At 32.2% G+C, this 24260-nt stretch overlaps 1 protein-coding gene across 6 annotated transcripts in view; it reads left to right on the top strand.

Moving 5' to 3' along the window:
- Positions 1 to 24260, top strand: part of LOC119833962 (protein TANC2) — a 189733-nt gene that overhangs the window by 65649 nt on the left and 99824 nt on the right. For 4 of the 6 annotated variants that reach the window (XM_038358217.1, XM_038358216.1, XM_038358218.1 and 1 more), the window contains exon 1: positions 8807 to 9032. The exons of the other annotated variants lie outside the window; for them this stretch is intronic. In XM_038358217.1, the coding sequence (XP_038214145.1) occupies positions 8963 to 9032 (70 nt within the window). In that variant the 5' untranslated portion in view covers positions 8807 to 8962. Of the gene's footprint in view, positions 1 to 8806; positions 9033 to 24260 lie in introns of those variants that run through there. 6 annotated transcript variants of the gene reach the window in all.

Here is a 24260-nt window from a genome sequence, read left to right as displayed (position 1 = left end):
AAAATATTGACTCTTACTTTTGCGTGGCTTTTATACTGAAAATCAGTAACAGTATTACAACTGCATAGCCTTATAAAAATTTGTAAGTTGTATTTATTGCGTGGACTTATTAATATGTTTGTGGTTATGGTATTTAAACACAAACAGTCCTTTAACATTGTTTCTTTATAAACTTACGTGGCCCTTTACATATTCATTGCGTAGCCTTTAATTTAAACTTTGTTGATAGTTAGGATTCTCTGTATAAATTGTGCAAACATACTGCTATGTTTTTATTTATTTATTTATTTTACTTTTTTTTTTTCTTTTTTTTTTTTTTACACTCGCAGTATGTAGGTGAATACAAATCAAAATTTAAAATGTAAGTGGGTAGGTGACAATATCTTCTAGCGAGATACAATAAGCTACTAAACAGTTCAACACAATAGAATAACCGAAATAACACGAACTTACTTCTTTATGTATTTCAAAATGTATAAAAGCAATTTTATGTCAGTATAATTCAGGGAAGGTTGCGTTAGGTTGCGTACATTTGCACAATATATATTTCATAGTATGCATAGAATCCTATTATTGCATGACCTTCTTTCTTTTCAATTTAATATTGTTAAAATGCATGGCCATTCTTATCTAATGAGGGATAGTTGTATGTGCTTAATTGCCTATTAAGTATTAAATAAAAAATTAATAATAATATGGTTTGCGTATTAAATCATTTCTTTAACAATTTAAATTTGGTTAAATATCACGTGCGTACGTATCTCCACGTATAATGATTATTCATTTGTTTATACCATATTATTATAACATTAGCCATTTCTAATAGGCTATTAAAACAAAGTTACACACAAACAATCGATAGGCAACAAACACTAACAACGTAATCACTCCCTCGTTTATTTTTTATTTTAAATTCATTTTAAGCGTGTACTCACTTTTATCCTCGTCGCCACTTGTAATGACTCAAATACCAATAAAACACACGTTATTGAATACTCAGCAATGTGAATGTATGCGAAGACCAGAACACGTGCTCACTCGCTTACGCCGGTAAGCGACTGCCACGCCAATGCGTTTGCGCATACACTACAGTATCAACTGACTACCTCTTGCTCTTTCTTATACAGAATATACGTATGGAATTTATTGACTTCTGGCGATTCTTATCAGGATAATATGAAAAAATCTTAAATTAATTCGTTGCTTGTTAAGTGTACAAAGTTTCAAATAAATCGATCTAGTCGAAATAGCTTGGTTACATACAAACATACAGTTGAAGCTATTAAACGCGTGTTAATTAACTTTCGTTTTTTAATATTAGTTAGTACTTATGAGCAGTATGACGTGATGGATATATAACCTCCAGAACTATCTTGTTAAAAAAAAACAGTAGCAGTCGTGGGACTGCCGATAGAAGTGAAAACGGAACTATTAAGTTGAGAGTAATTAAAACTATATGCAAAAATTATATGGAATTTTTTATAGCTATAGATATACTATTATCATTAGCATGTCGGTGACGCGAACCGAGGATATTACCCTCTACCAAACGCTCAACGCGCCTAAAGTTTTCACTTCAAAAACTAAATGTCTATTGAGTCAAAGGGTCGAAAACTTTAATATTCAAATCACACACGAAGGTGTTGCTATCTCACAAATGTATCGCGTGATGGTGGTCACAGGAGATATGACATTAAGATAGTTATCGCTCACAGGAACGAATGATTTTTTAACACTACGGTTTATGACAATTATTCTGGTCAACACCGAAAAAACTATATTAAAACAAGATTTCATTGCAGTGTCATATTACAACTATTTCATCTTACTCATAGATCTTTTACAAAGAGGTTTGGTTTCTATCAATGAAGTTATAATGAACGTATAAATTGGAAATTCCCTCAGAATTAGATTATTTCCTGGGCTAGCACATAAGTTTTCTATAGTCAACTTTAACTTAGCATAAAGCGCTTTTTATGTTGACCTAAATTTATTTGAGTATTTTCTAGCTATAGACGTATGTTATACTAAAGTAACTGTACTAATTTCTATTTATAAAGGTCATAAATAGAAATTTCTGAATTAAAAAAATGATGAATCTAAACCTTTACGTAAATAAATAATCGTATAAATTAAATAAATTCAAACTCCTAAACGCATATTTATTACACATTTGTCACATAAATCCGTCGAAAATGTTAGTCTTTTTTAAAAAAACGTTATGGGAAAAGTCCGATTTTGAACGACAAAATATGTTTGGAGCGTAGGCACGTACGTGGTAGGAATTTTAAGAAGGATACCTAATAAGGTTGGGTGGATCTTTTGTAAAAAGTGGTAGGGATACACATAGTTTCGTGTTTGTCTGTGAATGTACACGAAAAAGCTGTATTGACATTGATTGGAATTTGCGGCATGAAAGGTCAGATTTGATCCCTTATCGCATATCAGGTAGGCTGCATTTTCCTTTTAATTATTATGTTTATGGCATGTTTATGAGTTTACAAATAATACCGCGGGTAAATGAGAAGAAATAGTTAAAATATTTAAAGAAATAGTAAAAATGATTTCTCATTCTATTAATATTAGTAGGCATTCACTTAACATACTTTACAAATAAATGGATTTTTATTTTTATAGTATGTAAAGTGAATGTATACTTATATTAATAGAAGGATAATAGATGCGCAATATGTACGTATTACCACAGATAACATATACTATTATCAATGTCATTGTATTAAATATAACCTATATTTTAATTGTATGCACACAAAATGCATAATTTTTTTATAATCTAATCTACTAACTAACTAAGTATAGTTATGGACTGATTATGATAATAAGTTTTATTTGATTTCAAATTGTTATAAAAAGGTGTTAAAAGTTTATTTGCTAACTAGATCGTAACGGGTATATTTAAACAATGGCTGACATGCAAATTTTGTGCGCAATGCATTCATAAATTAACAGAATAATATAAAAATCAACCTAAAAACTAAAACACTTAATCACACATTTAACGATCGCAACTGTATCAAACATGGTGCGCCCGTTTCGGGGCGATAAAAATATCACTGAAAATGGTACATGGGTTTTATGTAATCACAAATTATTATTTTAGTGCATTATAAAATAATCACAATGAGTTAAAGCTTTTAAACGAATTTCGTTCGACATTGTTTGATAAAATTTATATTTCGATTAAGTTGACTGTTTTTTTATCGAGTACTTTATAATATATTTAATGTACACTCAATATTAATACTAATAACGATAAAATGTCGAATTTATTCCTTTAATCTCGGGACAGAACACGATTTTCTATATGAGTAAAAAGTAGTTTGAAAATGAGATTTTTAGGGCGCAAGGTAGTTACAAGAACCTTAACGTTTATCAGTTAGTATACCTACTCATTTTGATTCAATAAAGCATATAGAATAGTGTTTTATTTATTAAAGTAGAGTGAACAGGTAACTGTTAGGGAAGCGCGCTCCATCTTAGACTACATCTACGCTTACCAGCAGGCGAGATGGTAGTCAAGCGCTGCCCTATCACACAATAAAATAAAATATAGTTTTTAATTCATTTCACATAATATCAAGTTTAATAAATAAATGTTGTGTTTTTATATAATTACGTTTTAAGACTAAGTAATTATGATATTCCGCTTCTCAAAAGACTCAAAAAAGGCATAGCAATAAATATACCTAACTTACAAAAAACACGCTCTCATGAATCAGCTAAATTCAATTGCTCTTATACAGAGTATACGTCAGATGAATTATTTCAGCCTTACTATGCCAATAAGGATAATAAGATAAACTTATGAAATTATCTTGATAAATATATAAAGTTTCAATTACATATATTCGTTTAATAGTGCCCAATTCGAGTCTAAAGGAGCCGGTTATATACAAATGTACAAGGATTAAAATTTACCTACAGGTGAAGCTAATAAAAGCATGTAAAGAAAAAGGTTTGAAAAAGTCGAAAAACATAACGTCACATTTTTTAACAATAAACACTGAAAATGAATGAGAAAATGTAGGTATAAAAACTCAGTCACAGTATATTTGTAAAATATTCAAACTGAAATCGCGCAATAAAACTTTCACCCGATAGGTCAGTTTACAAATTGACTTTAAATTGATTTATAGTGCTCGTATACTTTGTAATTATTGAGTGTCCCCGCGAGTGGGTTTCCGCAATAAATATTTTTTCAAGTAAAATTCTGTTTCGAACCACTGTAGCTCAAAGTTTAGTTTGTGACACCCACGTATTGTTTTATACGTAATGTTATGGTTATTAGTATACATCTATCTGTTACCATAATGTAGGTATGCTCATTGTTATACCAAAAAAATTATATCAGACACAACCCGATGGCTGCCAGTTTTGATTCGTAATGCATACACATACTTAAAAAGTAATAATAAACTAGTTGAAAATAATCTTCGCCTTGTATTTTTATGCCGATTCAAAAACATGTCATAGTTAAGTTTAATTCTTTATTATTCATCGCCTTATATAAAAGCCTTCCTATGTGATTGAGAAAATATGATAAATCATTCATCAGAAAGGTTAAAACCTTTACTCCAATATTCATTCTATGTAAGCGTTCTCAAAGCGCTTGAAGCGATATTGTTTTACCATAGCCTGAAGCGCTCAAATACTGCACTTTAAGAAGCACTGCTTCAAAAGAATGGCTCATTATGCAAATGACGCACCGTTGTACGTTTATGACCCGGAATCGAGATCTAGTTCTCAAAAATCGTAAATCTGATGTACCGTTGTGCAATGTCATTCGGATGGAAATTGTATTTATTTTGCACGTTTTAATGTTAAACAAATTCGCATGGAGCGGTGGCTCAAACTTGTAGATTTTAAAAATAGCATTCATCACTCGGTAATATTATACCATGGGAAATGTTCATAGCTTTTCAATGGCATAGCCAGTTTTAAATTAATTCGAATAATTTTTAAAATTCGTAACAGATAAACAAGCAACCATAGCATATAATCTTTATTTTTATATTAGCAGAGATTCGTCGTCTAATTCAAGGGATTCTTTTTTTATTTCATAGCGGCCAATTGTAGTTCGCCTGATAATAAGCGACCACTACCGCCCATGAATATACGCAGAGGCAGTGCTTTTGCGAATGCGCTGCCTGCTTTTATGGAGTAAGGAATAGGGAAAGGATTGACGACAGGAAGGAAGGAATGGACTGGGAAGGGCGAGGAAAAAGACCTCGGGCCTCCTATCCGGCCACGATTCTCCAATGTCTGCAAACGGATGTCATCCTAATATAACAGTTAATCTACCGTTATAACAATAACGCAGTAATTCATTGTTTTATTCGTGTAATTTATATTTTCTTAATTCTTTTAGACGCTCGCACGCATGTCTTACATTATAATATAGACTTAACTAATTAGGCCAATCATGAAGCCGCTTATATTAAATTAACACCACTTTATATTACAATGGCATTTAGAATCTCTGTTAGATACTGTAATATAGAAAGAAAAGCATAGAAAGATGGATTTCCAGTGCACAGTAATATTATATTGTTGTATTTATTGTATGGAAAATTTAATGATATATTTGCCAATTGAAAATATAATCAGGTTTGACAATGCTCCTATTATATGTGATTGTGGAGATTTGATTTACTTTAGTTGATGTATTTAATTAAATACGTAGAATAAACATTTTCCTTACAATTTTTAAGTCAACAATTGTAAACACACACTCAGTGTGTATGTATGTTTATGATTTAAACATCTACTAGCCGTGACCCGCGGTTGAAACCGCGTAAGTCCGTATCCCGTAGGAATATCGGTATGAAAGTGCCTATGTGTTATTTCAGTTGTCCAGCTATCTACGAAGCAAATTTCATTGCAATCGGTTCAGTAGTTTTTGCGTGAAAGAGTAACAGACGCACATATACATATGCATCCATCCTCACAAACTTTCGCATTTATAGTATTATTATTCGCCAATAGATGTCAGGAAGAGTCATAATAAATTGGGATTACTCAAACGCCTCCTATTTGTTAAAAAAGTAAGTTTAAGTCGACAAAACACTAATAAAAGAGGAATATGACATTTTCTATAAAAGATTCCTAGCTAGATCGATTTATTGCCCCCCAAACCTCCTATATACTAAATTTCATGAAAATCGTTGGAGCCGATTCCGAGTTTCCAATTATATATATATATATATATATATATATATATATATATATACAAGAATTGCTCGTTTAAAGATATAAGATATGCAACTATAAAAAAAATAAGTCTAGTTATTTATAGCCTTTTTTTGATTTGTAAATATATATATACGAAGAATAAGAGAAAGATGCACTTAACAACGTAATTATTAATGAGTTTACAACACAATGTGTGGTTTGTTCATGACCTTATCCTTTAATACGAGTATATAGAAGAGTCTCACAATGGTGCTATTAGATTTGTTTGTAATTACATTTCAAGTAAATTACACTTTCGTGGCCAAGCGTAAGAAATACTTACAAATTTTAACGTTATATAACAATACGACACAAAAACATGTACAAATTAACATTTGCCAAACCCATAACCGCATAAAGCCCAATCATTATAGCCAATTGAACTCGCAAATATATTAAAAACTGCCTTTAACATATCGTTAACAATATCACGTAATAAACATCTCGATGTGACTTGCATCGTAAAACCGAATATCGCGAAAGTAGCTGTAATCAGATTGCCCATAAACATTTCATAAACCAAAGACTTTAATAATTTATTGTTATTTTTTAATCACCTCTGTGATTTTATGCTTAATCGATTTTTTCCCCGTGAAAAATATCCTGATGGGAATGTTCAATTTCGAAATAAAATAGCTATAATCGTCTCGATGTGATAATTTTCAGATTCGATAATTTTCGATTTTTAAACTATATTAAACAAATAGGCAGGTATTTTTCTTATACAATGATAATCTAGTCTAAATTAATAAAGAGTGAGAAAAACACAGGTATTATTAATCACTTCGAACTGGACTATGAAAATATACATTAACAACAAAGCAAATGATAATAAAATTCAAAATAACAATTTATTTTAAATCAACGATCGCCGTAAATATGAAATCATTTCACTTACCTAAAGAAACCTTTCGGTTCATAATGGCCCCCAAATTATATAGATGCATGACGAAATTTTTCGAACGATAGGGCAACCCAAGAGGTTCTGTGGGAACGACTTTGACTTTTTACTCCCTTTGTGTCTCCTGTATCATGTTAGGAAGCTCGCTTGACCGATCAAATTTTTATGGCAACCCATAAAATATTTAAACGTGATACCCAATTAATTATTTATATCAATTTTTAGGACCGCTTGCCGTGTCGCCGATTAATTTTCATTTGTCGTTATTTTATCATTACGAGTTAGCTGGTTTAATTATAAGGTGTAATTTTATTGGATTTAACAGTTAATGTTTAACAAGGATGTTGCTATCAATTTAATTGAAAATTTCTGGAATTATCGTAAAGAACGATGATTAGAAATATTAAAATGTTCTCTTTATGGCGGGAAACCTAAATGGCGCTCCGTCTTGATGTAGATACTATTAATTAGATTCTTAGTTTATCTTTTAACTTAATTAATTAATTATATTTTCTTATATGAACCAAATAGATTTTGATTAACATTTGAACATACTTTAACTTATTTCGGGGATAATTATAAATTTTTTAGCTCGGCTAGTGCTCATTCAAGGAACATAAACCACAATGCTTATTACTCCACTAACTTTTTCATTTTATTATCTGTTACCTATTTATTCAGCCGCTAACAACTTTCACTAGAACCTAGACGCTTAAATCTCTGAACTATCCCTGTCTAGACTAGACTCTGATTCAACTACATTAATACCAAGTTATATTTCCTGATAAATATAATATAATGAACAGGCATGATTGAATTATATAAACTTATGATTACTGGCTGTATATACATTATGGTAGGTCATTATTTTATCCAATGGTAATCGTGGAGTTTACTTTATTATCTATATAAAATATATGAAATAGGATTATACTTCCGTTACGTTAAATTATAGATTTCTGCGGAAACTTTCACTTAGTGTAACATAAATTCTAGAAATTCAAAAAATAATAAACGAAATAAATATTAAACTAATCGATATTTAAATATTTCAATGAAGAATAATCCTGCTGATATGATTAATATATTTTATCTGTGGGATTCATTGCGTGCGAAACGCGGCAAAGTCTAAATTAAACTACATTCGAAGGGATGGATGGTGCGCATGCCCAAACAATAGGGTTCCAGCTTCGACCCTTTCCACTAATTTGCTCATTGTGTACTCGATCTGATATTTGCGTGCACGCAGAATAATGAACGGTATGGCCAAGTGATATACGAACAGCTCTTTATTTTTGTTAGCTTTCCATAACGTCAGTATTTATTATTTTATTCGGGTGTAAATTTATCTACTTTTAAGTGATTATTCCAAAATTATTGTATAAATGTATGAAGCGTCAATAATAGCATTGTTATTACAAAGTTTTTACTCAACAAAGTAATATTATGTTCTCATCGTCTTAAGTTGCAATGTGGTATTGAACCTATGACATAGACTGCAATTATTACGATGCAATCGGAACCATAAGGATGCACTATTATTTCATTCACAGAATAGGAATTAGAACAATAGCAAATAGCAATAATAATAATCAGATTAGCCCTGCTGTGAATGTGTGCGTGGCGTCATCGGCGTCACTGATCACTCACTCATTGAGAATCATTCGCGTCGGTGATACGGTTTGCGTTGGTTGTGTCGCGCGCGGGCGCCGCCATTTTAACGTTCCAAATTCAAATAAAAACAGTGCTGTGCATTAACTTGAACAACTGTGTATGTGTGTGTGAAATGTGTGCATATGTGGATTGAAAATGAATTCTAAAAAGTTGGAGTACTTAAATGATGATGATTCTGAGGAGAAAATTAATCTCAGCTGTCTAGGTATGTTTTTTTTACTAAATCTCATTAGTGCATGATGGTGGTAATATTTCACTGTACGAAATGCAAATGGAGTTTATTAATAAACGGTTGTAAAACTTGGAACTTGACTAGGTACATTAAAGATAAGACCCGTATAAGGAAGAGCAATGGGACATGTTTTATCCAATATTAACTATTAATTGTCTGATAATTTTCTCAATGTTTACGTCTTTGTTGATAGCTCACTTATATGTTAATACTTACAAACATAGAAGCATGTAATCATCGTGCATCGAATTAAATTAAACAAAACACGTTCTGTTTGGTTTTAGCTTATGCTCGTGCAGACCTATGTTCTTGCATGTTTATTAAGCTGCCAAAAAACACGAAGGCTACATTATATTTACGTCGTAATCTGTGGTAATATAGTCGATAAACAAAATTCACAACAAAGAGGATTATTAAATAGGTACAAATAAATTCGTAAAATAGGATTGTCTTGTTAAAATTAAAATTTTGTTATCTAGATACAAAATTTGAATAACTAATTATTTAGAATAGTGACCGATAAAGACTTATAATCTTGTTTTAGGTACCTATATATCTAAATTTGTTTAAAGTTTTTCAGGTTTCAACGTTTAATTTAGTGCAAAAATATACGGAGATAAGATAATATGACGTGTATTCTTTTTGTTAAATGCATTATAACAAAATTTCTTGTACACGTTAATAGATTATTTATACGGTAAAAATATGTTATCCAATTAAACAAAATTTCACATAACGTATTACAATCGCGTAAGGGAATGATTACTCAGCTGTGATGAAACAAATTGTAGGTATATGCATATGACTCAGAAAACTTCCTACCTTCTAAAGACTAATATCTTACTTAAAACTTTCTGATATATGAAAATAACGGATAACGGAAAACATATTGATTTAAGAAATTAATACGAAAAACAAAGTATTTACTTTAATTATATATATAATTATTTATCTTTTAGAATATTAACATATTATAAAATGAATTAGATTATTCATACACGTTATATTATACACACATTATATTTATATCAAGTATTGAAGCACACTTAATAAGCATGTTAAAGTTTGAATATCGTTACAAAAGTTGAACAATTTAGTCGTACCTTATTCCAGACCGCCTTTGCAAAGTTATCCTCTCTCCTTTTCTTTTTAAGGGCATAGAAGGAGACGGTTATAGTAATTACTGTTTCTATGTGTGGGTGTGCCTCGAGGAATCACGGGACTATGCCCGATGGTAGAAAATGTGAGCAAGCGCATATTTTGCGGTTACCTTTAGAAGTGAGTTACATTTAGACCTCGCATTTTAGACAATATTTCTAGAATGCTTAATGAAAAAGCTATGTTTAAACTTGCAGTGCCATCTCTATAACATTTTTTGTCCATTTAACTAAGTATATTAATGTAAAAATTATGAATTAATAAATTGTAACGTGACTAGAAAATAGGATATGTTCTAGTTACTTTGCAGCTTATTATTCATGGATATAGAAATGTTCTGATGATATCTTCTTGAAGGCGTTGACGTCTCCTGCCTTTTCATTCACGATATTTCTGTTCTTATATAATATCTTATTTATCCGGTCCAAAACTTGTCTAGTAGACAATAAAAACACGCTGACTAAGCGTGTGTATGCTATTACAATCTTATTTGTTACTTATCTGCACACAAAACTAGTTCACTCGTAAAAAGTTCGTATGTAAAAACAAATCATTGCTTCCATTACCCGCTATACAAATAACCTCGCAGACTTGAAACACAATAGATTTTAAAACAAACACTTCCGTAGATTGATATTGGGTGTGTTGAGTTTAGTCACGATAACTGGATGGTGTAGTTTGAATGCCTGAGTGTGGCCGTGACCTAAGAATTTATCATAACTAAATGTTAGCGCTCTGTTTTCATACTTTTATTAGCTGCACCTGAATGTATTTAACTGACTCCTTAGACTCTATCTTGACCGTCTTTAAACGGACATAATTAATTGTAACTTTGTGTACTTATCAACAATCAGGGACAAATTTTCGTGAGTTTTTCTTCTTATAGATTCTTATGATGCCAAAATGTAATAACTTCCTTGCGTATATTTTGTATTAAAGTGCAAGTGAGATAATATGGCTGATTTTATCCTTGAAGTGTGTTATAAGTTTTTTAAACCAAAATTTATTTTAGCGTAGATATTGTTCTGCTAGCCAAGTTTAATATGTGTTACTATTTTCGTGAAGTTTCGCTCGTGGAAGCATTGCAGTTTCATCTACAACTAGCGGTCCGCCCCGGCTTCACCCGTGGTACATATACAGCCTATAACCTTCTTCAATAAATGGGCTATCTAACACTAAGAATTTTTCAAATCGGACCAGTAGTTCCCGCGATTAGTGCGTTCATATAAACTCTTCAGCTTTATAATATTGGTATATATATATTTCTCCGATTCATTTATACGAGCTGTTAATGCTTTTTCATTATATCTCCATTTAGGCTTGCTAAGATGGCTATTTATAACATTTGATATATCTTACACCGTTTAAACCGTTTCCCTATAACGTTGTCTCCAATATCCATGTTTGCTTTGAGAATCTTCTAGTTCTTATGTAGTAAGAAATAATAATTACAACATGCAAAGGAACTGGTGTATTGAAATGAATTTCCTAGCAAAAGTCAATGATGACCGCTAAGAATATGGGCATTAGAGGATAACAATCGACTATTGTGCTTGCTTCTGAGGAAGCTGCCTTACAGAAATTCAGTGTTAAGTAGCATAATTATACGTTGCTTCCTAGAGTTGGGTCATGCATGTTTGTTATTCTTACGCGAAAATCACTAAACGGTTTTTGATGATATTTGGCAGTGATGTAGCTTATGAAACGGAATAATAAATTAGCTATAGAAAAACTTTCGTGGTTTCTGCTTGAAACCTGCGCGTCATAGATAGGTAAGACCTTTTGCTAAATTTTTTAAACATAATATATTTCTTACCCTTATCGCACCTGCGCATTAAACATTTGTTAAATGCATTAAAATCAAATTAATTCTAGAAACTGCCAGAAAATTTTGCACCAGAGTAAGATACATAACATAATAAATAATGTTTAATCTTAATAATCTATGAGTTCGATGACCTAGACAAGGCCATTACTGGTTATAATATCCATTGATTTCAATTTGATTAGCATGATGCATAATTAATATAATAATAAATAAGCTTTAGATACCGTTTGCGTCGGAGTTAATAAAAATTAATTAGGCTCCTCATTAATTACATGAGATTTTATTAATGCTATTGTAAGGGTTTATGATAATCGTAAGATGTTTCGCATTCATTATTTTAATGAGATAAATATTGTAATCATCCAACCAACATACATAACCAATAATATAAATGTGAATTAGATATTTGAAACATAACACTAAATCATTGATAGAAAAGCCATTTGTTAAAGGTTTATTTTGAATTCACTGTATGTCTAATTCCTTATGAAATTGTATTCACGAAATATGCGTCAATGACTACAGAATCTGATAGAATTGAAAAAATACCTCGTCCTCAATAACTGTTATTCGAATAGATGCATTTTAATGAATTCCGTGGGCGTAAGTTATACCATAACCTCAAAAGTTACGTAAAATCGAATATTTAACGAGACACAATTTAATACCTTCATAAAAGCAAATATTATTATAGTTAATATCAAATTATGTTCGATCAATTGCCAATGGAAGTTTGAACTATACGAGTTATCTATTATCTTATTATTGAGCAATATGTTCAGATAATCTGCTTATAATCCGATTGTTCAGGCTGTCCGTCGTAAAAATGGAGCTTTCTGACTTTCCGATATCACTGTTTGAAGTATAATATCAATTTCATAGGTTTCTATTTAGTTTTCAATGCGTGACGTTATATGAGATTTAAATTTAATTTCGATATAGGTGTTTGAAGTTATTTGGTGCCGTTTCTGGAAAGTTCTTTTCATTTACGTACAGATTTTTATTTATAAGAGATATTGAATGCTCACATACCATGTGCCTACATTTACAAGCAATTGCTTAAAGATACAAAATGTTTAAACAATAATCACTTAAGTTATTGTATAATATACAATTTAAAAAAACTTATTCCTAAATTGTAATGGCAACACCAGACATCTCATTCGGGCCAGTTTCGCATTCTTATGGTATTTCACACAGTACCTTTTACGTACGCCCGATATTATCTTTGATGTTAGCATTGAGTTTGATAAAACTGGTCCAGACTTGCATATTTACTTGATTCACGCTTGCAAATGGTTTTCGACTCACGCACTGTTGTATTAAAACTGATTTTTAATTAATGACGTTGAATGTTGGGAAGAAACAAGGTCAAAACAAAAATATTTTATATTATCATTAAATTCTTTTGCTGTATTTTTTTTCTCTTCGGTCTAATTTTAAGAATATAAAGAATGCTTCTCTATGAAAATAATTACGTAGTAACTTTTGTATGAGAACTTAAATAAAATATGAATCAACTTTAAAACTATTTGAAAGCCTTTGTTATTCGTATATGAAAAATTATGAAATAAACTAACCACAATTAAATAGTTCATAGTTGTACGACGACATAACAAACAGCATCCTCAGCATTTTAAGTCGGTTAAAAATATGACCGTGACCAACTTTATAGGGCAGCTGATTACCACATGGTGCTAACCTTTATTTCCTTTAACACTTCTTGAATTACAACTGTCAACCCATTATCTTATAGTAGACAATTGAGTAATGTTAATTTCAGATTAAAAATCCTGTGGATGATGCCAAGCATGAAACAATCTGCGTGATTCTTGTACAAACATGTTATAACTCGTTTACTATTTGCGGAAGTCTATTGACTCGACGCCCTTTGAGCGCAGCTTAAAGTATGATATTTAGTTTTTACCTTACCCGGGTCATTCAGTTGCGTGCAAATATTCGTGCAGTAGAAAACCCTTTGCAAATGTCCTATACTTGTGGGCTTGCGTATCCTGTTAATGTCCAGGTCGTCACCAGGCATGCCCAAGTATGTACGAATGATACCTGTATTTAATCACTATTGTTGCTTATTATTGCATTGTTTCTACATTCTTCATCACACTGAAATACTGAACATTATACTCTAATACAGCAGTAGTAGCTCAGTGGTGAGGACCTTGGACATAAAAATCGATAAGTCGGGGTTCGAGACCAGGAAAGTGCAGGAAATAAATTGATTTTTCAATTTATCTGCACATGTGGATAACATCGCCACTGCTCGAAACGGTGAAGGATAACATCGTGAGCAAACCGGCATGTCTGAGAATCAAAAATTCGACGAGACGTGTCATCTACCAACCCGCATTTGGCCAGCGTGGTGGATAATGACCTTAACCCTGATAGGAGGCCTGTGTCCCAGCTGTGGGAACATAGATGGGCTGATTATGATGAATACTCTAATAATATAGAAAGTCCATTGTGTTTGAAAGTGTCCATTTAAAAGAGAGTAGAATGATTTTGTTACCATCATGAAAAATATTTAAGCTGAATATTGAACCACGTATACAAACGTTCCTAGTGAAAGACATTCCTAATCTATTAGCAGCGCCCCGAGGTTTCCCCCGTGTAAGTCCGTATCCCGTACGAATATCGGGATAAAAAGTTGCCTATATAATATTCAACCTGTCCAGCTGTCTACGTACCAAATTTCATTGCAATCAGTTCAGTAGTTTTTGCGTGAAAAAGCAACAAACACACACACATCCTTACAAACTTTCGCATTTATAATATTAGTAGGATAGGATAGTAGGATTAGTAGGATTATAGTTGGTACTTTGAAATTATTATGCCTAGTGCAACCTATTTACATCGTGTAAAACTCACCCCTTTATAGACAAACATGGATTTAAAAGCTAACACGACTGCCTGGATTAAATAGTGTGTACTCTGTATATCAAATAATCTCTTTACACGTAACTCTTGTATCGTGTGTGGTCTATGGTGTGTTTCTCTAGTAATGGTGAAGATCTGATTGATTTTGTATGTAGATGTTTTGAATTCATCCGTACCTTATTATTTGAAGTGGGAGTTAAAGATGATTCGATTTTAGCGCTTGCTCCACGGCACATGTTAAAATTAAATAGTATTGTACCATTCGCAGAGATTTTACCTTTGCGAATATTCCTGTGCGGTGGTGATCGCTTACCTTCACGCGAACCCCCAGTTCAGTGGCTCGCTACCACATAAAACAAAAGAAAAATGCGTCCTCGAGTTTAGAAAAATTACATCATTCCATCGACTCGAATTCCAGAATATTCTGTGCCTGCCTTCTAGTCAGGTAAACTAGAAAAATTGCATCATTCCATCAACCCGAATTCCAGAATTTTCTATGCCTGCCTTGTAGTCGGGTAAACTTTCTCATAAAACACAATGAAATTCCCAACATTTCCCTGATATATCTTTTGTATATCCATAAAGATTATGATCATTACAACCTCCGTGTAGTTTTGCTTAGAAAGTTCACTCTAATCAAATTAATTTCACAGTAAATAAATAGCGGCTTGATGAAAGGGATACAATCAGATGGCCTCATTCGATAATCCGATCTTATCAATACTTAACTGAATAAAGATTTAAGATATCGCGATAAGACTGTCACTTTTATTGCTTTAGATGAACTTCGAAAGGACTGCGTCAGGTTGGCATGTGAAATGTATGTATGCATGAGTATGTTATAATAAATATAGTTACATAAAAAAACTAATATACAAGCTCTAATGGATAGAATCAACTAAATTGTTTCAAGCTAATAAAATCGTGTAAAAAGTATAACAATGGGGATTCTTTATCATGTCAATTGTTTATATTATATTAATTAAACATAGTTAAAAATTAACAAAAACCAACCAATAAAATTATCTCGTATATATTTTGTGTGTTAATTATGACAGAGTATAAACGTGATATTCCAAATCGGATAATAAATGAATAATTAAATGCAATGAAACAATAAATATCTACCAATAAAATTTAGTATGACTATTATTAGCACTCACTTGGAATGCTTCATTTTATGACAGAAATAGATGGGCACTATGGGATAATAAACTTTCTATTTGTGAAAGTTCCTATTTATTGGTCCAGTACTTAGAGAACCATTAATAGGCCGGAAAAATTTATTTACGATCATAAAGGTTCGGATGTGTTTAGAAACAAAATACGTTATACCTAAACAAAATATAATCCGATCTAACTAAGAATGAACCATATGAAACCAATTCAACACATTCCAAACAGATTCCAAAACTTGAAACCTATACACATTGCCTAAATGACGCGACTTTCAATAACGTTACAGAAATTGATCCTCGACTCTAGAGAGGCGAATTGAAAATTGTTGAACCGTTACCACCGATCGTTGGTATCAATAACACAATCTATCTTGGAAGTTCCATTGCACAGATATAAACAGAACATTTAGAAATTAAAAACTTTTTAACGGGAGACTGTCTCCCCGTGACCACGCTCGCTGTAAAGTGTTCGAAACGTCGGGTTAATAATATAATGAATAAATCACGTTTAAAATCCGTAAATTTTTTTTTAATTTCTAAATTTATGATACTCGCGTAAAATCAAACACAAGAAAATACTATAAACAGAACAGACCAAAACATCTTAAACAATACAGCCTAAATAAACTCAAACAGCAACCATTGAAAATGGGCCAGCTCCTCTAATTTGTAACCGTAATATTGACACAGCTTTCTGAACAAAAAGCCTTTTAAAACCTATGAAAGGTCAACAGGTTTGACAGGAAATAATATAGAGACGTGTTGGTAAGAATGTCAAGCGTATTTGAGAAGTACTTTATTTCAAATGAATGGTCCAGAAGGATGGGAAATATAGGGTAAGGTGAAATTGCTATCTATTTGCCCTCTCTTAGAGCTGTCTGGGGTATATTTTACAGTATTTCCTTATTGTATTGAAGACTAATTCGAAGACTTTTACTATAAATTGCACTTTATTTTAGAAATAGTTCCCCTACTATTATTTACACATAAACAAAGATTTTGAGTTTGTGTATATGGAATCGTGGTTTACATATACAATAGTATTTTACCGTGTATATACTCTTTTCATCGATCCTGTACAACATCTGAACCTGACCCAGGCTTGCATGCATTATAATATTCAGCTGCACCTATACCTAGAAGCTGCACACCTTTTTCAACATATTCGTAGGTCCAATTCAACCAAACTACTGTTTACGCTAGCCTCAAAAAAACTGGTGACACAGGTCTTCAATTCTCATTTAACGATTAGACTCGTTAAATTCGCTGAGCTAAAATATACGCAGAAATAATTAAGCGTGAAAATAATTACACCCACCTGTGATTATGGGCTGGCCAGGTGAATTAGCGGAAAGTTCAATGAACTATGAACTACGGTTTAGTTAGAGGAAAAACTTCAACATTGTATGGAAAACATATGTCATATGAGTCAATATTGCCAAGGCGAGAATTGCTTTTTTGTCATTGCACCGTTATTTATTGATGCTATGTCTGGAAAAAGTTTTATTTGCATAGCACTAATGCCGTGCGTGTCTAAGTGAAATAAAGCTATCGATGTTAATGTTTGTTAAATTGGTTTTATTATTAATCCTTGTTTTAGAATTTTTATAAAAGAAGGAACAATGAAGATACGCGTGAAATTTCACCTTGACAGTTATTACGAACATATAATATCACCTTTAGTGTACCAAACACAAATAAATCAAATACTAAAAAAAATATACATTTAATCAAAAGATCAAGGTGATTTTTCCCCATGCCATATTAGCCTTTAGGTATATATAGGCATACTTAGTATTTAATATAGTACGAATTATTTGCAATTACCATCGAGTGCTTAACTTCCATCCGCTAACAACTAACTAAAAATAAACGGAATGTGGTATATGGAAGTGTCCACCTGTACGTAATTATTATCTTGTTTGAGATATAACACTAGAATTGCGATCTGTCACCTGTCGTATAACAAAGCAAGTTTTTACGATAAACATTGAAGTATTACGAGATAAAAAGCTGCTGACAATGGCTCAAGATCTCGACAAGTTATGGGTATTATATGAATCTTGAAAATTGTACTGCATTCTTGTTACTGTGTTCATTTTTTCGTGGATAGGTTATTTGTTATGTTAAAACGGGCAACTGAGCTGGTGGTTCGCGATCACCAGCGCCCATGAATATTCGCAGAGGCAGTGCCTATGCGAATGCGCTGCCCGCTATTTAGAGGTAAGGGATATGGAAAGAATTGACGACTGAAAAGCAGGAATGGACTGGGAAGTGTGAGGAAAAGAAGACGGGCCTCCGGCCTCCCCACACGTAGCATGCTACTATTACACGTAAGTCCGTATCCCGTAGGAATATCGGGATAAATAGTTGCCTATATGTTATCAGTAGTTTTTGCGTGAAAGAGTAGCAAACATCCATATATACATTCATACATACTTACAAACTTTCGCGTTTGTAATATTATTAGGATATAGATGTAAGGTATAAGTATTCCTAAACGTTCTTCAACAAAACAGGCAGGTGCAAAAACAGAAAATAACTTAAATCTTCACAAAAATTGTTTTGAAATTACCTAAAGCTATGCTTTCCTCGCATCCCGTATGTTCGGGACAGGTGCTCGCTACTCGTTTGGCTTCGTTTTTTGTGTGTTTCTGTAAAAAAAATTTATAATTTCGTCCTTTTCGAGGGCCGGTTTCGTTGAAAGGGTCTCCGGTATCGATAAAACGATATTCAATGTCCTTTTTAATTTAGTTTAGAATTCATTTTACGCTCGATTGATATTTTTCATCGATAATTGAATGAAAAATGATGTGGTTGTATATGTTAAAATAAAAGAGATAAACTTAATGTAAAATTCGCGTCATTTTTGGGATAGCTATTCGATATTAATGAGACAGGATATAAAACATATTTTGTTGTACATTGCAGTTTATTTTAATATCAATCTACGCGCGCTTCAAATAAAACAAGCAATGTATAAATAGCACAGTTTTATACTGTTAGTTAACTGTAGCTTGCAATAAAAAGGATGCAAGGCACGTTCCCCTTGCATAGTATGCACCTGTCTTTACTCATGACTCACTTCTAACAAGAGGGGACTTTGTATATTTTGTTTAAATTATTTTTAATTTTATCGCTGTACAGTGCTTTATTTGACAATAATACTGTTTGGCAATGTTATTAAAATGTTTCATAACCAAGTAGGTTATGTTAGAACTCATAAACAGGTTGTCGCTTTTGAAAGTGACAAAAAAAAAATTAAACATCTGACGAAATTTATTCAAAATTTGTTACTCCTTATCTTATAACTTATCTTTACAACTTAACTGTTGGAATTAACGAATTGAAAATATCGTACTTAATAAATATAGTTAAAATAAAAAACAACACTGAAAATGAAACATCAACTAAATTCAAAGTACAGTTACCCATAAAGAATATTCGATGGAATTCATTTGATCCTAGCTTGATACTAAGGATAATAAGATAAACTTATGAAATTATTGTTCTCAATAAGTAGGTATTTGTATACTTACCTGCAACATGTGCCTTTTGGAAACTTTGTAGTTTGAATTAAATCTGTCCGCTTAAAGGAGGTAGATAAAAATCGAGTCTCAAGTATTCGATTACATACAAACATACAAATTAAACTCATTTCCCACTCTCAAACATCAATATACGCGTTAAGCAGACCAAAGCGCGGTTAGTTTGTGATGGGTTAATGTACAATACAACTGCTATGCGCCAGCTTTTCAACCGATTAAACAATTTTTCGAGATTGTTAACTAAATTTGTATTTTTTGTGGTCATGTATCATCAATTATGTTTATACTGACACCTATGATTAAAAAAAACCCTATCCTTAAAAGCGCTGAATTTAATCACGAGGTCGGCAAATTTTTATAAATAATTTTGCTACGTACTTAAAAGGTGTTGTTGGTTTTCATAAATGCAAATTGGCAAGTAATTTATCATGCTAGGTGTTAAGAAATTTCCGATGTAAAATATTCTGTTTTTTATGTCTCCTGAAAGTTTATAATTCCATGTTTTTATCAGAGCGAGGTGAATTATCCGGAATCTTAATGAGCAAAATTCTTTGCCCTTCATAAAAATCGCATTTCAAATATTTGGATATTTCAGTAAAAATTTTCTAATATATAAATATATCAATGTAAATAATAAGATACATTTATGACATTAAAATCGTCTATAAGCATAGGTAAATAAATAAAAACGAATAATAATTACGAATTTGAGAAATAAATTTCAATATTTTTTTTATATCGTATAGGTAGGTGATGCTGTCATAGAAGCTATCTTCTATCCCATTTTACCAATCCTATGCGAAAGTTTTTAAGGATGTGTGTGTTTGTTGCTATTTCACGCAAAAACTACTGAACCGATTGCAATGAAATTTGGTATGTAGACAGCTGGACAACTGGAATAACATATAGGTAACTTTTTATCCCGATATTCATACGGGATACGGACTTATGCGGGTGAAACCGCGGCGTGCTGCTAGTATATCATAAAGTCTTTAATATTCAAATTTGCTTGAAAATAATCGAATTCAATCAATTCACGAATATACATGTGTTTTATCTATTTTAATAGAAACGAGTTCATTATACATCAGCGGGAGGTAATGGATTCCTGTAGGCGTCGGGAATTAATATTGTCTCTTTCTCAATTATTGTGTTAGAGCGAGACGCGAGATAAATCTGACAATTATCGAAAATAGTAGGCGATAGTAATTACTTTGTAATGAGCTTCTCAAAGTTTTGTAATCGCTGTGTCGTTTGGACAAATTGTTACCTAATTGTGTTCTTTGTTAATAGAAATTTGGCGGGTTTTATAAAAGAAATCACTTCATACGACTGTTTTCAAATTGTTTTTGTTTTAATTTATAGAAACTATGATAGAATATATGGTAGTAAATATAATTTCCTGTAACTTTGATATAATGTATGTGAGTAATTAAAAAAAAAATAACGTATAGTATTAACCAAACTAGCTAAGATCAGCACTAGATAACATCAAAAATACCCATTCAAGGTTCATTAGTACACTACCGGCGCCCCGCGGTTTCACCCGCGTAGGTCCGTAACCCGAAGGAATATCGGGATAAAAAATTGCCTATATGTTATTCCAGTAGTTCAGCTATCTACGTACAAAATTTCATTGCAATCGATTCAGTAGTTTTTGCGTGAAAGAGCAACAAACACACACACATCCTTACAAACTTTCGCATTTATAGTATTAGTAGGAAAATAGGAATTAGCAGGATTTGCGAATGTTCATGGGTGGTGATCGCTTACCATCAGGCGAACCACCAGCTCAGTTTCCCGCTATGATATAAAAAACCACAGACCTTACCAACCTACTGTTTACAAATAAATGTACAAGCGTCTGGTCTTATCCATTTAAAAAATAGTTTTAGAGTCGTCAGCATTAGTTCAAAGTAAACTTCGACGGTGCTTTTTACTACCTGATAGATATAAAAAACGACCCTTTGTGTCCATCTAAAATATAGTTCACTTTGATATGAATGTAGCGTTTATTTCATTGGAATAGAGTCCAAATTCGTGAAGTGTCCACGTGTAAATTATATCTAACAGTTGTATTTATTAGACGCTAATTGAAACGGATTCTATATCGGCGTCATTGATTTTTAACTCGATAGTGATGGTGACTTTGATGTTGAATTTGAACTGACTTATTATATTCCTTATTCAGATATCATTCCTAGCTGTTCGGGCTATATTCTGTTTGCTTAGACTTAATTTTTAACGGCATTTTTGAGAGGAATAGCTAATATTGGTGATAAAATACCACCCATATTCTGCCTATTTGATCCAGTGGAAGTCTTCTGCTGATACAATTTCTGCTGGCCATCTTCTTATGTTTGTTCTTATCTAAAAATGCCAAAGGGTTATGTGTGTTTCCGTTCATTAGTCCAAGAGAAAACCTCGTACAAAAATAAGTACGTAACCCTTTATTGTTTTAACTCAACAATCGCCGTTCCGCAAGTCTAGACCTAAGTATCATAAGATATCATCGCGGTAATAAAATAACTCAGTACGATTCAAGTCTTCCTCCCAACGTTACATTACGTGAAAGCAGTGATTTATTTTCAAGATATACAATTTAATTTCTAATACAGGATTAAATTTCGTTTATAACCTAAGCTGTAATCTTAAAACCCTGCATCCGTTACGGGATACTCGTGCTTATTGCGTTTGTTGAAAGTCTATTATTGTGTGGGGCGTAATAATTTGTCCCGCCATAAAATTCTGTGGCTCAAAGATTTATGGATAAGACAATTAAGCATTGATTGGTGGTCGAAGCTCCGTTTTACTGAGCCCAATGAAAGCTAATTTTCTTCTGTCTGATAGCTTTATTAATATACTAGATTTTGCTCGCGGCGTCTTCCGGACCCTTGGAAATGTCTTAACCTTATGAAGGTCAATAAGATAACATCATATAAGATAAAATTAGTTATTCCCTATTGTTAAAATGAAGCATCAATAAATAGTTACAAAATATTGATCTCCAGATATTTAGAATATATATTAGTGTTTTTCAGTCAATAAAGAAGCGCTGGTAAGCGATAATTTACTCCAAGATACAGCACAGTAAAATAGACCTTAAGTATATTGGTTCAGCTAAGCTTCTTCCAAAAGCATCTATCAACTGTTTAATTTAAACTTTTATTATATTTATTTACTTATTTATTTATTTATTCTTTGTTGCACACTTACAAAATATAAAACAGAGATAAACTTAACAAAAGCAACTTAAAACGAGTATACAAATGGCGGCCTTATGGCTAAAAGCCATCTCTACCAGGCAACCGTTGGGTAAAGGACAAAATATTTTACAGCGAGAGGCACATAGGCAAGCAGTCTAAATTATAATTCAATTTTAAGTGAGAACGTAATATCTATGTATATTTATTGAGATAAAAGAGTAAATACAGAATAACTGTTTTTTTTTGTCCATTTTTGATAAATTGCGCACCCCACCACCCTTAATAAACTTATGATACAAATTACTCAATCACTTGCAGTAATTTTAAAATATTTTTCACAAAATTAATCGTATTAAATTAAGAAACATTACTTACATAAAGGTTTTGTAACAAAAACAGTTTTCAAAGCGAAATGCTAAAGGTTGTTTTTGGGCATGTTACACAACTGTACAACATTGCGAGGTGAGAAAACTAAAAACACGTCCTGTTTTAATGGTTTTTACGATGTTAAGAAGTTATCTTATATCTGAAGTTTACGTCGCCTTAAACGGTGAAATGGACCTTAACAATTTTGGTCAGTGTTATACAAATGCATGGGATTATATAGAAATTAGACGCTCGTCCCGGCTCCGTCTGGATATTAAGATTCCTGTTCCCCCAAGAGAGCATTTAATCGGGATATAATGTATCTATCACCCAAGTTAGCTTATATACTGTCTGTATGCCAGATTTCATCAAAATCCATTCAGTAGTTTCATCGTGTTTGACGGACAAACATCCAAACGAACAAACGGGCTTACCAAATTTGATCTTTGCTGCAAATGAAGAGCCCCGTCTGTGGTACCTTCAGCTTCAATCACTATATATTTGGGATCACGGGTGGCCGGAGAGCCTAGGCGTTGCTACGGTTAGACAAGAAACGCAGGTTCGAATCCTGCCTCGTGATCTAATTTTTTCTATTCTTTCAAAATTTCTCATTTATAAAGCATTTCAATGCTATAAAACTAAAAATTAAATACATAGTATATAACAAAATAACTTTCCGTCTGTGTGTCTGTGTGCTTAGATATTTATAATTACGCAATAGATTTTGATGGGGTTTTTAAATAGATACGGTGACTCAAGAGGAAGATGTCTATATAAAATAACATAGAAAAAAAGGGGAGGGAAAAGGGTTTTACTCCGGATTTAACACGTGCAAAGATGCGGGCAAAAACTATTACTTGATAAATGTTAAAATTATAAATTGCTCTGTTTAAAATCTTAACGATATCATTTGTAATTCTTATAATTCGCTATTTCTTTTGCACATTTCATATTTTTAACAATATGGCTTGTCTACAAAAATGTTTGACGTCTCTTAAAGGAAGGCACCACTCATGATTCAAAGG

The sequence above is a fragment of the Zerene cesonia genome, chromosome 18 (genome assembly GCF_012273895.1).
Source record: "Zerene cesonia ecotype Mississippi chromosome 18, Zerene_cesonia_1.1, whole genome shotgun sequence".
Classification (NCBI taxonomy): Eukaryota; Metazoa; Arthropoda; class Insecta; order Lepidoptera; family Pieridae; genus Zerene; species Zerene cesonia.
This window is presented reverse-complemented; position numbering and strand designations above follow the sequence as displayed.